General features: G+C 55.3%; 1 protein-coding gene across 2 annotated transcripts; it reads left to right on the top strand.

The window, feature by feature from the left end:
* Positions 1–1,285: 1,285 nt before the first annotated feature.
* On the top strand, positions 1,286–11,202 carry SP7 (Sp7 transcription factor). Of its 2 annotated transcripts, XM_054443031.2 has the most exons (3): positions 1,286–1,534; positions 1,991–2,058; positions 8,349–11,202. In XM_054443031.2, exons 2-3 carry the CDS (start codon positions 2,038–2,040, stop codon positions 9,621–9,623), a joined length of 1,296 nt encoding a protein of 431 aa, XP_054299006.1. In that variant the 5' UTR covers positions 1,286–1,534; positions 1,991–2,037; the 3' UTR covers positions 9,624–11,202. The 2 variants fall into 2 exon arrangements, with proteins under 2 accessions (XP_054299006.1, XP_063528827.1); XM_063672757.1 differs by lacking the exon at positions 1,991–2,058 and having other exon boundaries at positions 8,349–11,192.
* The last annotated feature ends 1,627 nt before the right edge of the window (positions 11,203–12,829 follow it).

Raw genomic sequence — 12,829 nt, 5'->3', positions numbered from 1 at the left:
TTTCTCTGGAGATCTGGGAGAGCAAAAGGAGCAAGGAAGTGGGCACTCCGAGAAAGTGAGGGGATGGTGTTGCGGAGTGATGAGAGTGGAAAGGATGGGGCTTTATTCCCCTGACACACAGAGCTGGGAGGGGGAGAGGTGTGTGTTAAGGAATAATCTGCAAAACAACCCCAGCGGGCTAAGCCCCCCTGTGGGAGAGCTGCCGGTTCCACCACTTAGCTGCCCAGTCCTCTCTCCCATAAACACCTCAGGCAGGGCCCATGGCCCAGGTTTCAGGTAATAGACTTTTTGGGTTTCCCTCCTAACCTGGCTGACCTTCCTTCTCTTATTTCCTATTTTGATGGGAAGTCAAAGTTGGGAAGTCCTTATTAAGTTCTAACTTCAGTTCTTTCTGTGGAAGAGGGAATTGATGCATGGCAATGAGAAAGAGAACCGGGAGTTCCCAGGAAAGTCAGATCACTCTGGAGAACTGTCCACCAAAGGATGGAGATTAAACCCGTGGTCTCTAAGAGATGGTAACCTGGTTACCCAGGGATGGTAACTGACAAGGAATGATGGAGGTTAGGGCATTTCTTTTTGGGGGAAATAATCCAAAGAGGTTAGGTGTCAGCATGAATGAGTTGACCCAATGACCTTCTACCGCCACCCTCACTCCTGCTTGTCTTAAATTTTCTCTTCATCAGAAGATCCAGGTTCTGCCCCACAAAGTGAGGTAGGCCTAGGTATCACCTCCAAACAGTGAAACTGAGGCATTGGGAGGAAGACTGAGGGACCCCCAAGCCAATACCAAGCCTTCCCCAACTCTTCAACCCTTCCTCCAGGCCTTGCTCTGGAACCAACCTCAGTGACACTAAAAGTTTAGGCAGCAGAAACCTCCACCTCAGAACCTTCCGTGCCTCTTCACACAACACACACACACACACACACACACACGGGCACGTACACACACACAGGGGCACGTACACACTGCTCTCCTGATCTAGAGGCAGGTGGGTGACTGGGGAAGCAAGCCTCTCCATGGTCAGCTGGGGCGGGTGTGGTGCGTGTGCCTCCAGTGCGTCACTGTGTGCATTTGCGTGTGTCCGTCTGTGTTCATTCATGATAGTGGCTGTACCCATGTGAGTGGGACTGTGTGTACGTGTGCATGCATCACCCCTGTGTTTGGCCATGAGTGTGCATGTCAGTGCGTTCCAGTCTCTCTGTGTGAGTGTCGTCCCCAACCCCCCATCCCCCCCCGGATCTCTAATTAGTGGTTTGGGGTTTGTTCCTTTTCCCTCCTGTTCCTTCCCTCAGCAGCGGCGGGCGGCAGCAGCCTAGGCAGCAGCAGTAGCAGAAGCAGCAGCCGCCGAGCAGCAGCAAGGACTCTGGAGTCAGAGTAGGACTGTAGGACCGGAGCCTGAGTGGAACAGGAGTGGAGCTGGCCTGGGAGAGAGCGGATCCCTCCCAGCACCCTCAGGCCACCCGTTACCTGCACTCTCCCTGCCAGACCTCCAGAGAGGAGAGACTCGGGACAGCCAGCCCCAGGTTCCCCCAGGTACATGACACTGGGGAGCTCTGGGAGGGGTGCCCACAGATGTCTATGGGACTGCTGCCGCGTGTAGGACACCGGGGTCCACCATCCCTTTAACCTCTCCCCTCAGCAGCCCCCCGAGGAAGCCCTGACAACTTGCCCGTGTTGCTCTCCCCTCTTCCTGCTTCCCACCCCTTCCATGGGCGCCCCTTTTTCTCCTCTCCCTCCCTGATCCCTTCTTTGGGGAGCTCAGCAAATGGAGCAGGAAATTTGGACCCTCTGCCTCCCTCTCTCACCCTCCTCATTGGATCTGGAGCCTTCTCCACTGGGAAAGCTGTAATTAGAGGGTGGATCCCTACAGACAGAGAGCAGCCCCCCACCCCCCACCCCCCACCCCGGTCCCTTCTAACTTTAGATCTCTTCTCTCCCATTCTCCCATTCTCCCTCCCTCTCCCTTTTCTCTCTCTCCCCCCGGCTCAGCTCTCTCCATCTGCCTGGCTCCTTGGGACCCGTTCCCCAGCCTCAGGATGGCGTCCTCCCTGCTTGAGGTAACTGTCCCCTCTTCCCCCCAGGAAACCAGCCACAACCTTAATGGTCCTAGTCCTTGCCCACCCACCTCCTCCAACTCACATAGATAGTAGCTGTGGTGCTTGTCAATTCCAGGGGTCCTTCTGATGAGGAGAGAGGAGTGGGGTCCAAGAAAGGGGAAGCAGAGGGCAGGAGAAAAGGGAGGGAAGAATAGGGCCAGGGGTCAGAGGGCAGTGGAAAGAGGGTGAGAGGGGATTAGGTCAGAAGAAGGCATGGACCCCTACCTAAGGTCAGCTAAGCACACTGACTGTGAGGAGTGGAAAAGCGATGGAGAAAGGAGGGGGAGGAGGCGAGGGGGAGTGAGGAGAGAGGGGTGGGAAATACATAAGCTGGCAGCAGAGATAGAAGGCAGAGAGGACTGGTTGAGTGGGCACAGAGCAGCAACTGGGTATAGCTCTTTAGGGGTCCTGTCTCCTGGGACTCGTAGCCCAGGCAGGATCTTGCCTGGTTCTGTGGGGAGGGGGCTGGGCCTGTGAGCTGGTGTGTGGAGGAGAGGAGGTAGGCTATGAGAGAAAGGAGGAGGCCAGCCTGTGCATGTGGGGGGGCTGACCAGGGGAACTGAGCCCAGGCCTGAGAGGGAACCAAGGAGGAGGGACAGGGTCTGAGGCCGCTTGCCCGGCTCACAAATATTTAGCTTTCAGCCAAAGACAAACTCAGCTCTATTTTGGGAGTGGGAGGCTCCAGGGCGGACTGGGCCACTTCCCCTCCGGGCTGGGACCCCAGCATCCCTTGCCTCTGGCGCTGGGGACAAAGGGAATTGGGGTACCACTGGGGTCAGGGTTTGGCGTCTTGAGAAATTTCTGACTCTACTGTGGCTTCTGGGGGACCCAAGGCACAGAGTTGGGAAGGCAGGGCTCACAGCCACTCAGGGCCTGATTCCTCCCTGCTTCTGGGTCTCTGACACTGTTCCTCTCTCACCATCTCTGTCCTGCTTTCTGGGTCTCTCTGCAGGAATTTAGGGCCAGAGGGCCCTCCCCGAAAGTCAGTCCCCTTCAGTAGCCTTGACTCTTCTCTATTCTTGGGTCCCACATCTCTCTTCCCAGTGCCCAGGGGTGCTGGGCCAAACAGGAAGCCAACTCACTCAACCTGTGGGAGAGGTGTGTGTTTGCGAGATGGGGCAGGAGTCTTTTAACACCTGTGTTCATTGGCCTGAGTGTAATCGTTTGGGTGCAGTCAAGTGTGCCACGGGCTCCGAGAGAGTATGTGTGTGTATGTGTGTGTGTGTGTGTGTGTGTAAGTTGGGCCATCTGAGTGCTGTGAGTCCAAGTGATAAATGGTGTGTGCACAAGGCTGTGAGATAGTGAGTTTGTGGCTGAGTTTGGGGGAATAGCATGCAAGCCAACCAGATGGACACCACGTCCCTTTTCACACTCTGTATCCAGCCAGGGGTCTACCCGTAGCTGCGATGAGGGCAGACTGTCATCCTGCCACCTCCCCAACAGACTCTATTTTGAGCCATCATTGAAACACTGTGGTCTTGAGGAATAAGATGCATGGAAATCCTGGGTCCACCCAGGGCAGGGACAGTGTCAGTGGGCGTGGGCATCATGCCAGTGTTGCCAACGTGGCGCTGGTGGCTTGGGAGGGACTGCCCCAGAGGCCTGCTGGAAAGACATGGGATTGGGATAGTGCATGGCGAAAAGAGAGTGTCGTGGAAGCTAGACTTTCATGTGCCCTCACTCCTGTGAGCTGGAGATGCCTGCAACACGAAGGCACACTAGTCCCTCCTGTCCCTCGATCACTTGCACCTAGTTTTTGGGTACCTGGGCCCTCAACTTCCTCCCCACCTCCCCAGGAACCCCTCTGCCTTGTATGGGTGGGCTCTCTGGCAGTGGGAAGAACGTGGGGTTCAGAGAGGGAAGCAGCTGCTGCTTGATGGGGGGCTCACCTCGGCCAAGTGAGATTCAGGGAAATAGGGAGGGGGAAGAAATGGTTGGGGTGCTAGGTGGGAAAGGAGAATTGGGAAGCTGGGAGAACGAAGAAACTTGGGAGAAGGGTGAGAAAGTTGAGAACTGGAAAATGGGACCTTGACTGCTCCAAACCTAAGGCCAGTCAGCCCTGAGATGTCTAGTGAGCACTTCCACCGGGAGGCCAGGCTGGGCACTGCACCACAAACTCCCTGGGAGGAGGGGGGTCCCCCTCCCCTGCTCCACATCTGGGTGGGAGAGTTGGGACAACTCTTATCTTGTTCTTTTTCCAAACACTCCCACTTCAATACTTTAATTCTGTTTGTCTTGTTTTGCTTTGTTTTAAGGGTGGTGGGGTGGAGGTCGGGAGGGAACAGCTCGAAGGTTGGACTGCTGGGCCCTGGGAAGGGAACACATTTGATCAGGTATGGGGACACATGCTTAGAACTCTTAACCAGTACTCTCTCCCCAAGTTCTCAGGAGAGAACAATCAGCAAGAGAAGGAAACTGAGGCTGTGGTGAAACTTAGCCACGTGCTCAGCCCGTAGCCCCCAGAGCATTCTGAGTGGGTCTGGTTCCTCTCTACCCCTTCCCTGGCCTCGAAGGCCCTCTGGGCCTCCACTCCCCAGGGCTGGGGTCTCCTGTTGGCCTGGGGTCTCCTGTTGGCCTGGGGCTGGCTGCCTTCTTTCACCCCTCCTTCCCTCCCCACAGCTGGGTGGGGTCCCTGGGCTTGGCTGAGGCCCCTGTGGCCGCAGTGTGAGGGCCGGGTGGGGGACGGCGTCGGCGTTTTTAAAAATAAACCGACCGCAGGGAAACCATCGGAGCCGGGCTGGGCAGAGGGAGAGGGGGCGGTCAGGGGGGAAAAGAAGGGAGGAGTGGCCTGGTCTGGGGGTTTTCTAGAGCCCAGCACCATGGTGGTTTTCTCTTAGGTAGGAAGGCTGCCTTCTTCCTCCTCCTCCCCCTTTTCTTTTTTCCACTCCTTTCTTTTCTTCTCTGCTTTCCTTTGCTTTTCAAGCCCAGTCTCTTTTCCATCATCTCTCCTTCTTAGTTTGTGTCTTTTTACCTTTCTGCTCTTTTAGGTCCCTGCCTATTTCTGCCTCTTTTTTGTTGTTGCTGTTGTTTTTGAGACAGGGTCTTGCTGTGTTGCCCAGGCTGGAGTGCAGTGGCGCAATCATAGCTCACTGCAGTCTCTAATTACTGAGCTCAAGTGATCTTCCCATCTCAGCCTTCTGAGGAGCTAGGACTACAGCATGCACCACCAAGCCCAGCTAATTTAAAAATCTGTTATAGAAATGGGGTCTCACTATGTTGCCCCGAATGGTCTCAAACCCCTGGCCTCAAGCAACCCTCCCCCACTTGGCCTCCCAAAGCGCTGGAATTACAGCTATTTCTGCTATTCAGTGCCAGTTTTTCCTCTCAGGTCCTCCTTCCCCCATTGCTATGGGTCTTTTTTGTCAATCCCTCACCCTACGCAGGTCCTTTGTGCCCCATGTCTCTGGGTATCTGCCTCTCTGCTTTGAACTCCATGTTTCTACCTCTTCTTTCTGCTAGGATTTGACTCCTCCCCATCAGCTACCCTGCCATAGCTCACCCGCTGCTTGGAAGATGAGGGGTTCCCGGGAAACCCTGACTAGGAGGAACTGTGAGTGTTCACTGTGGTTAGACTGGAGAAAGCTTTTGGTGGCTCAGTTTGGGAGTCAACGAGACCTTAGAGAGAGGCAACTGCGCAGGAGGAGCAGCAGGTTTGCACTTGGGGAGCAGCGCAGGAGTGGGGACTGCACACACGCCTCATGGCAACCCCAGGGCCCCAGGCCCACCTCTCGGATTGGCATTGTACACATACTACGTGCTAAGAGCTACCAGACAGGTGTGAGAACTCTGGATTCTTGAGTTCTTTTCTCAGCCTTACTGGGAAAGGATCAGGCATATCCAGTTTATGAAGAACCCAATCCTCAAAACTGTTCTTCTAGCCCTTTCGTACCTATATAACTGTATAGGGGTAGATTTTGAGGACATCTTTTTTGGTGGGATTCCCAGCAATGAATGACCATCTATGCCAGCCAGGGATGCTGTAGGGCATTTCCTCCTTGGATGCCTCACCCAGGGAGAGGCACCATCAGGAACCATGAGTTCCTGAGAGGTGAAGATCTTGAGAGTCGTTTGGCCTGGTAGCAGCAGCATGGTGGGTATTAAGAAGATACCTTTGCATTTCTTTTATTTATTTATTTATTTTTTGAGATGGAGTCTTGCTCTATAGCCTAGGCTGGAGTGCAGTGGCACCATCTTGGCTCACTGCAACCTCCACCTCCCAGGTTCAAGCAATTCTCTGCCTCAGCCTCCTGAATAGCTGGGATTACAGGTGCCCGCCACCACACCCAGATAATTTTTTTGTATTTTTAGTAGAGATGGGGTTTCACCATCTTGGCCAGGCTGGTTTTGAACTCCTGATCTAGTGATCCACCCACCTCGACTTCCCAAAGTGCTGGGATTACAGGCGTGAGCCACCGCGCCCAGCTAGAAGATACCCTTGCATTTCTAAAAGACTCCCATGCACTACATCCATGTCTTCCTTCATTCACGGTGCTAGAAGGACTACATGTTAGGGGACACTGAGGCATCAAGCAGTGTGGCTGTGGGCCAGTATCTTAGTCACCCCATTCCTTGCCTTGGAAGGGCATGATGACTTTGGGCTCTTCCAGCCCTCTCAAAGGGGTACCAGCTGGCACCACAAAGCAGGAGGTGCTCACTGCCTGCTTGAAAGGCATTCTTGTCTCAGCCACAGTTCGGGCTTGGCGGCAGCCCTGTTCCCTCTCAATGTCCCAGTGTCTCCACCATCACTTCCTCTTGCTCCCCAGCCGGAGTCTCTGCCAAGAGATTCCTTAGCAGGGACATGAGGATTGGACCTCAGGGAGACAGGCCACTGCCTTAGTCAGGAGCTGAAGCAGCGACAGGAAATGGAATATGGGATATGGGATGAAGCTGGGAAAATCTGTCATGGGAGCAAATATAGTCCCCTAATACTTTGACCTTCTCCCTACACTGCACTTTGAGCCTCATCTTTCCACTCCAAGGCCCTGCCCATGGCCTTGGTCTGCTCCAAACCTACTTCCAAGGGTCAGGATCCCCAATTCTCACTTCACCTAGCTGCTGTCTCTATCCCCAGTTCTTCTCACAGCCATTTAAAAAGGGCCCCTGGCATGTGCCTGTAGTCCTAACTACTCTGGAGGCTGAGGGTGGAAGATCGCTTGGAGCCCAGAAAGAAGTTTGGGGCTACAGTGAGCTGTGATGGTGTTACTGCACTCCATCCAGCTTGGGAGACAGAGTGAGACCCTGTCTCTAAAAATATTTTTTTGGCTGGGTGCGGTGGCTCACACCTGTAATCTCAACACTTTGGGAGGTTGAGGTCAGGAGTTTTGGGTCACTTGAGGTCATCAGTTCAAGACCAGCCTGGCCAACATGGTGAAACCGCGTCTGTACTAAAAATACAAAATAGCTCAATGTGGTGGCGTGCGGCTGTAATCCCAGCTATGTGGGAGGCTGAGGCAGGAGAATTGCTTGAACCTGGGAGGCAAAGTTTGCAGTGAGCTGAGATTGGGCCACTGCATTCTAGCCTGGGTGACAGAACAAGACTTTGTCTCAAATATATATATATATATATATATATATATATATATATATATATATATATATATATATATATTTTTTTTTTTTTAAATAAAAAGAAAAGGCCGGGCGCAGTGGCTCATGCCTGTAATTCCAGCACTTTGGGAGGCCGAGGTGGGCGGATCACCTGAGGTCAGGAGTTTGAGACCAGTCTGGTCAACATGGCAAAACCCCATTTCTACTAAAAATACAAAAAAATGAGCCAGGTGTGGTGGTAGGTGCCTGTAATCCCAACTACTCAGGAGGCTGAGGCAGGGGAATCTCTTGAACCCAGGAGGCGGAGATTGCAGTGAGCCGAGGTCACACCACTGCACTCCAACCTGGGCGACAACAGCTAGACTCCATCTCAAAAAAAAAAAGAAAAAGAACCTCCTGTTCCTTGGAGGCCCCTAGTACACCCCTAGTAACTCCAGAATGAGCTCTGCTTCCTGCGTCCTCGGTTGGGATACTGAGCTGCAGTCTTGGGCCTCTGTTCTTCTTCCCATGACTCCATGTGTGTCTGCCCTGAGGTCCAGTTCTCACTGGCTAACCTCTTTTACCTGTAATTCTCCACCCTCTTCAACTCTTCCCTGACCCCTCTGTTCTGTTGTGGATGTCTCTAGGTCTCAGTCCTAAAGTGTTGCCCTTCATTCTGCACCTCTCCTCCCCTCTCCCTAAGCAGTGCGTCCCTCTTTCCACAGGAGGAAGTTCACTATGGCTCCAGTCCCCTGGCCATGCTGACGGCAGCGTGCAGCAAATTTGGTGGCTCCAGCCCTCTGCGGGACTCAACAACTCTGGGCAAAGCAGGCACAAAGAAGCCGTACTCTGTGGGCAGTGACCTTTCAGCCTCCAAAACCATGGGGGATGCTTATCCAGCCCCCTTTACAAGCACTAATGGGCTCCTTTCACCTGCAGGCAGTCCTCCAGCACCCACCTCAGGCTATGCCAATGACTACCCTCCCTTTTCCCACTCATTCCCTGGGCCCACGGGCACCCAGGACCCTGGGCTACTAGTGCCCAAGGGACACAGCTCTTCTGACTGTCTGCCCAGTGTCTACACCTCTCTGGACATGACACACCCCTATGGCTCCTGGTACAAGGCAGGCATCCATGCAGGCATTTCACCAGGCCCAGGCAACACTCCTACTCCATGGTGGGATATGCACCCTGGAGGCAACTGGCTAGGTGGTGGGCAGGGCCAGGGTGATGGGCTGCAAGGGACACTGCCCACAGGTCCAGCTCAGCCTCCACTGAACCCCCAGCTGCCCACCTACCCATCCGAATTTGCTCCCCTTAATCCAGCCCCCTACCCAGCTCCCCACCTCTTGCAACCAGGGCCCCAGCATGTCTTGCCCCAAGATGTCTATAAACCCAAAGCAGTGGGTAATAGTGGGCAGCTGGAGGGGAGTGGTGGAGCCAAACCCCCACGGGGTGCAAGCACCGGGGGCAGTGGTGGATATGGGGGCAGTGGGGCAGGGCGCTCCTCCTGTGACTGCCCTAATTGCCAGGAGCTAGAGCGGCTGGGAGCAGCAGCGGCTGGGCTGCGGAAGAAGCCCATCCACAGCTGCCACATCCCTGGCTGCGGCAAGGTGTATGGCAAGGCTTCGCACCTGAAGGCCCACTTGCGCTGGCACACAGGCGAGAGGCCCTTCGTCTGCAACTGGCTCTTCTGCGGCAAGAGGTTCACTCGTTCAGATGAGCTGGAGCGTCATGTGCGCACTCACACCCGGGAGAAGAAGTTCACCTGCCTGCTGTGCTCCAAGCGCTTTACCCGAAGCGACCACCTGAGCAAACACCAGCGCACCCACGGAGAACCAGGCCCGGGTCCCCCTCCCAGTGGCCCCAAGGAGCTGGGGGAGGGCCGCAGCACGGGGGAAGAGGAGGCCAGTCAGACGCCCCGACCTTCTGCCTCGCCAGCAACCCCAGAGAAAGCCCCTGGAGGCAGCCCTGAGCAGAGCAACTTGCTGGAGATCTGAGCCGGGTGGAAGGTCTCCCACCCCAGGGCTGCCCTGCCAGTCTCTTTTGGCTCTCTAGACCACTGCTTGCCAATGACTCTCTTTACCCCATGCATGCCATCCTTCAGGGCTCTCTCCCTCCTGGCCATTTTGGGCTTGGGTATCTCCTTGCATGCCTCCTCAGCTCACCTTCTCTCTTCACCATGAGACTGGCTTTCTGCAAACTCTCATCTCAGGCCCTCCCCTTATGCCTGATTCCTGCACTCGGGCTTCCTAGCCTCTGGCCCTGTCACACCAACTCACTTTCTATTTGGGCTCCCAACACTATTTCTCCATCTCACTCCTTGACATGTACCCTTTCTGCTTCTCAAGCTTATTTACTGCTGTCCCTCAGCCTCCATGCTTCAGTCTTCCCAACTTCTTACACCATTGCTTTCCATTCTCCAGAACTTTTTCCTTTTTACAAACACAATGATAATGATAATTTATTGCCCCCTGGTGGCCTCTTCATCAGGGACCATGGTTAGGGGTATTGGGGTTAGTGACCTGGCCAGAGGCAGGGTGCCAAGAAGGGGGCAGACCAGTGGGGATCTGATCCCAAAGATGGGGTGACCCCAGGGTCAGGGAGGCTGCCCCCAGGCCTGTATATTTAACCCCTATGTACCAGGAGTAATGAATAGTAATAATTCTATTTATGTAAGTTATGATGACGGGTCAGGTAGAGTGAGTTGGGGAGGGAAGTGGATCCATTTCTGCTAAGGAAATTCTAGTCAAATGCATCTCTGTATAGACAAAATGTTAGTGGAGAAGATCTTGTTAATAGAATGTCTATCATCAGAATCTCAGTTGATAGGGTTTCTCTTGTAATGAAGTCTCTACAAATTGGGTTAGCTCCATCTCTGCTAAAGAGTTGATGGGGTATCTCTTGATTAGGGGGATCCCTAATATCCCCAGCCCCAGCCAGAAGCTGTGAAACCTCAAGTCCTATGGAGGGGAGAAGGACTGGAATGTACCCCATCTCCCTTGACCGCAGAGCAGGTTCCTCCACTGCCCCTCCCCTTAGACACCATGACCCCATCAGGTTAATCCCCTGTTGCCATGGTTATGGAGAGCTTGCAGCTGCCATCTTAGATGTGCTCTTTGGGGAAGCCCATCTAACAGAAGGACATTGGTTTGGGGGTGCACCTCCTGAAGAATGGGTGGGGAATCCTTTCTCTGGGATCAGATTCAAATAAATCAAGTATGTATTGAGTGCCTGCTCTGTGCAAGGCACTATGCTAGATCTGGTGCCTAGAAGCCCTGAGAAAGAACTTACAGAGCTAGGAGGACAGAGGCCCCCAAGCTGATCTGGTGGTGCATCCACGCACCCCCACCCTGGGACTTCGGATGCTCCCATCTGCACCTCCAGTGACTTTCAAAGCCGCTTCGTGCCTTTCCTGTAACTTTGGATCCTCCTTTTCTGTCCCCTGCTGTCTCAAGGCCCCAAGTTAAAGGGTTAAAGCTGCTGGAGCTTGGGGAGAGAACATTGTGGAATGGAAGGGATCGTGCCCTTTGTGGAGTCTTTTTTTTTTAATTTAATAAATAAAAGTTGGATTTGAAATTTTGTCCTGGTGAGAAAAGGAGAAGAGGAAGGGCGAAGCGAGGGCCAATGTTTTTTTTTCCTTAGCAAATTGGGGACTACTCATGGGCTACTATTGTGCACATTTGCTTACCTATGCTCGTGGTAAAATAGTTTATCGGCCGGGCGTGGTGGCTTATGCATGTAATCCCAGCACTTCGAGAGGCCCAGAAGGGCGGATCACCTGAGGTCAGGAGTTCGAGACCATCCTCGCTAACATGATGAAACCCTGTCTCTACTAAAAATACAAAAATCAGCCGGGCGTGGTGGCAGGTGCCTGTAATCCCAGCTGCTTGGGAGGCTGAGGCAGGAGAATCGTGGAACCTGGGAGGCGGAGGTTGCAGTGAGCTGAGATCGCGCCACTGCACTCCAGCGTGGGCGGCAGAGCGAGACTCCGTCTCAAAACAAAACACAAAACAAAATTGTTTCTCGGTCAAATCCTCCAGCGGTGTTCAGTTTTTGGGCGTGCAGTGCTTTCTGCAGAGTTGGGAAGACTCACTGGTTTCTACCCTGGCCCTTTCTGGACTGCACCAACTGAGCCTGGTCAGGGCAGTGACGCGACCCGAGCGCGGGCACCGCGGTTGCAGTGCGGACTCCTGCGCGGCCCCAGTCGGGCGGTGGTGTGGCTCCCGGCGGGCAAACTGGGCCTGGCACGTAACCCGCCCCCTGCCCCGGGCCTGCAATCAGTCGTGCCCGCCACGGAGTTAGCCGAAGAACAAAAGCCACTCTGTGGCAGCATCCCCGAGCCACAATAGGGCTTTGTGCGGCCCCCGCCCCCCAAGGTTACCCCGCTGGGCTGAGGGGGCTCACAGGCCGCTCCCCCCGGCCTGGGCCCGACTCCCAGCTGCGCCCCGCGTCGGACTGTCCACCGCGCGGGTCGCAAGAGGTGCTGCTACGGGTGGGAGGGGGCCAGCGATCCTGGGCGGGCTCGGGTTAGGAGCCCCCTCCCCACCCTGACGCCACTCCCGCCCCCGCCCAGGTGCGAAATCTCCTGCCCTCCGGCTGGGCGCACGGCTTCAAAGGCGCTTTGAAGAAATCCGAGTTCCGAAGACTTCTTTAGTGGGCTGGGGGCTGTGACGGAAAAGACCTGGGAGAGGGGGCTGGGGCGGAGGAAGGGCGGGGGGCGCCTCGGAGCTGGTCTGAGCGAGGCGGCGGCCAAGAGTGGACCCCCCGGGATCCCGCCCCAACCCCGCCGGGCGGGCTCCTCCGGACCCCCCAGAGTCTGGCCCTCTCGCCTCCCGGTCTCCGCCTGTCCGGTGCCAGCTCCCGCCCGCCGCAGCCTCGCGGTCCTCCCCTCCCCAACTCCTCGGCCCCTTTCATCTTCCCTAGACTCCGCTTGGGGTTTTGCTGGTTTCTGGGAGATAAAAACCGCTTCAAATAGCGGCGGCGCGCTGCCAGGACAAACAGGGCCGGGCGGGCCATGTGCGCCTGGTTACCGGCCCCGGGTCGGGACGCCGGGCTCACAGCGGGCCCGGGAAGGGGTAGCGGGCGGAGCTCCAGGCACCCAGGCTCCGGCGACGACTCCCAAAGTAGGGGGCCCCTTTTAGAAGGGGCCTGCGCGCTGTCTCGGTTCCCGCCCAGGTCGTAGAGAGGGGCCGGCGGAGACCGC

This window comes from Pongo pygmaeus, chromosome 10, assembly GCF_028885625.2.
Source record: "Pongo pygmaeus isolate AG05252 chromosome 10, NHGRI_mPonPyg2-v2.0_pri, whole genome shotgun sequence".
Lineage (NCBI taxonomy): Eukaryota > Metazoa > Chordata > Mammalia > Primates > Hominidae > Pongo > Pongo pygmaeus.
This window is presented reverse-complemented; position numbering and strand designations above follow the sequence as displayed.

Coding starts and splice junctions, on each gene's coding strand:
- SP7 (XM_054443031.2), top strand. CDS start 2,038: ATGGCGTCCTCCCTGCTTGAG. Junction 2,059..8,348: donor TGGCGTCCTCCCTGCTTGAG/GTAACTGTCCCC, acceptor CTCTTTCCACAG/GAGGAAGTTCACTATGGCTC.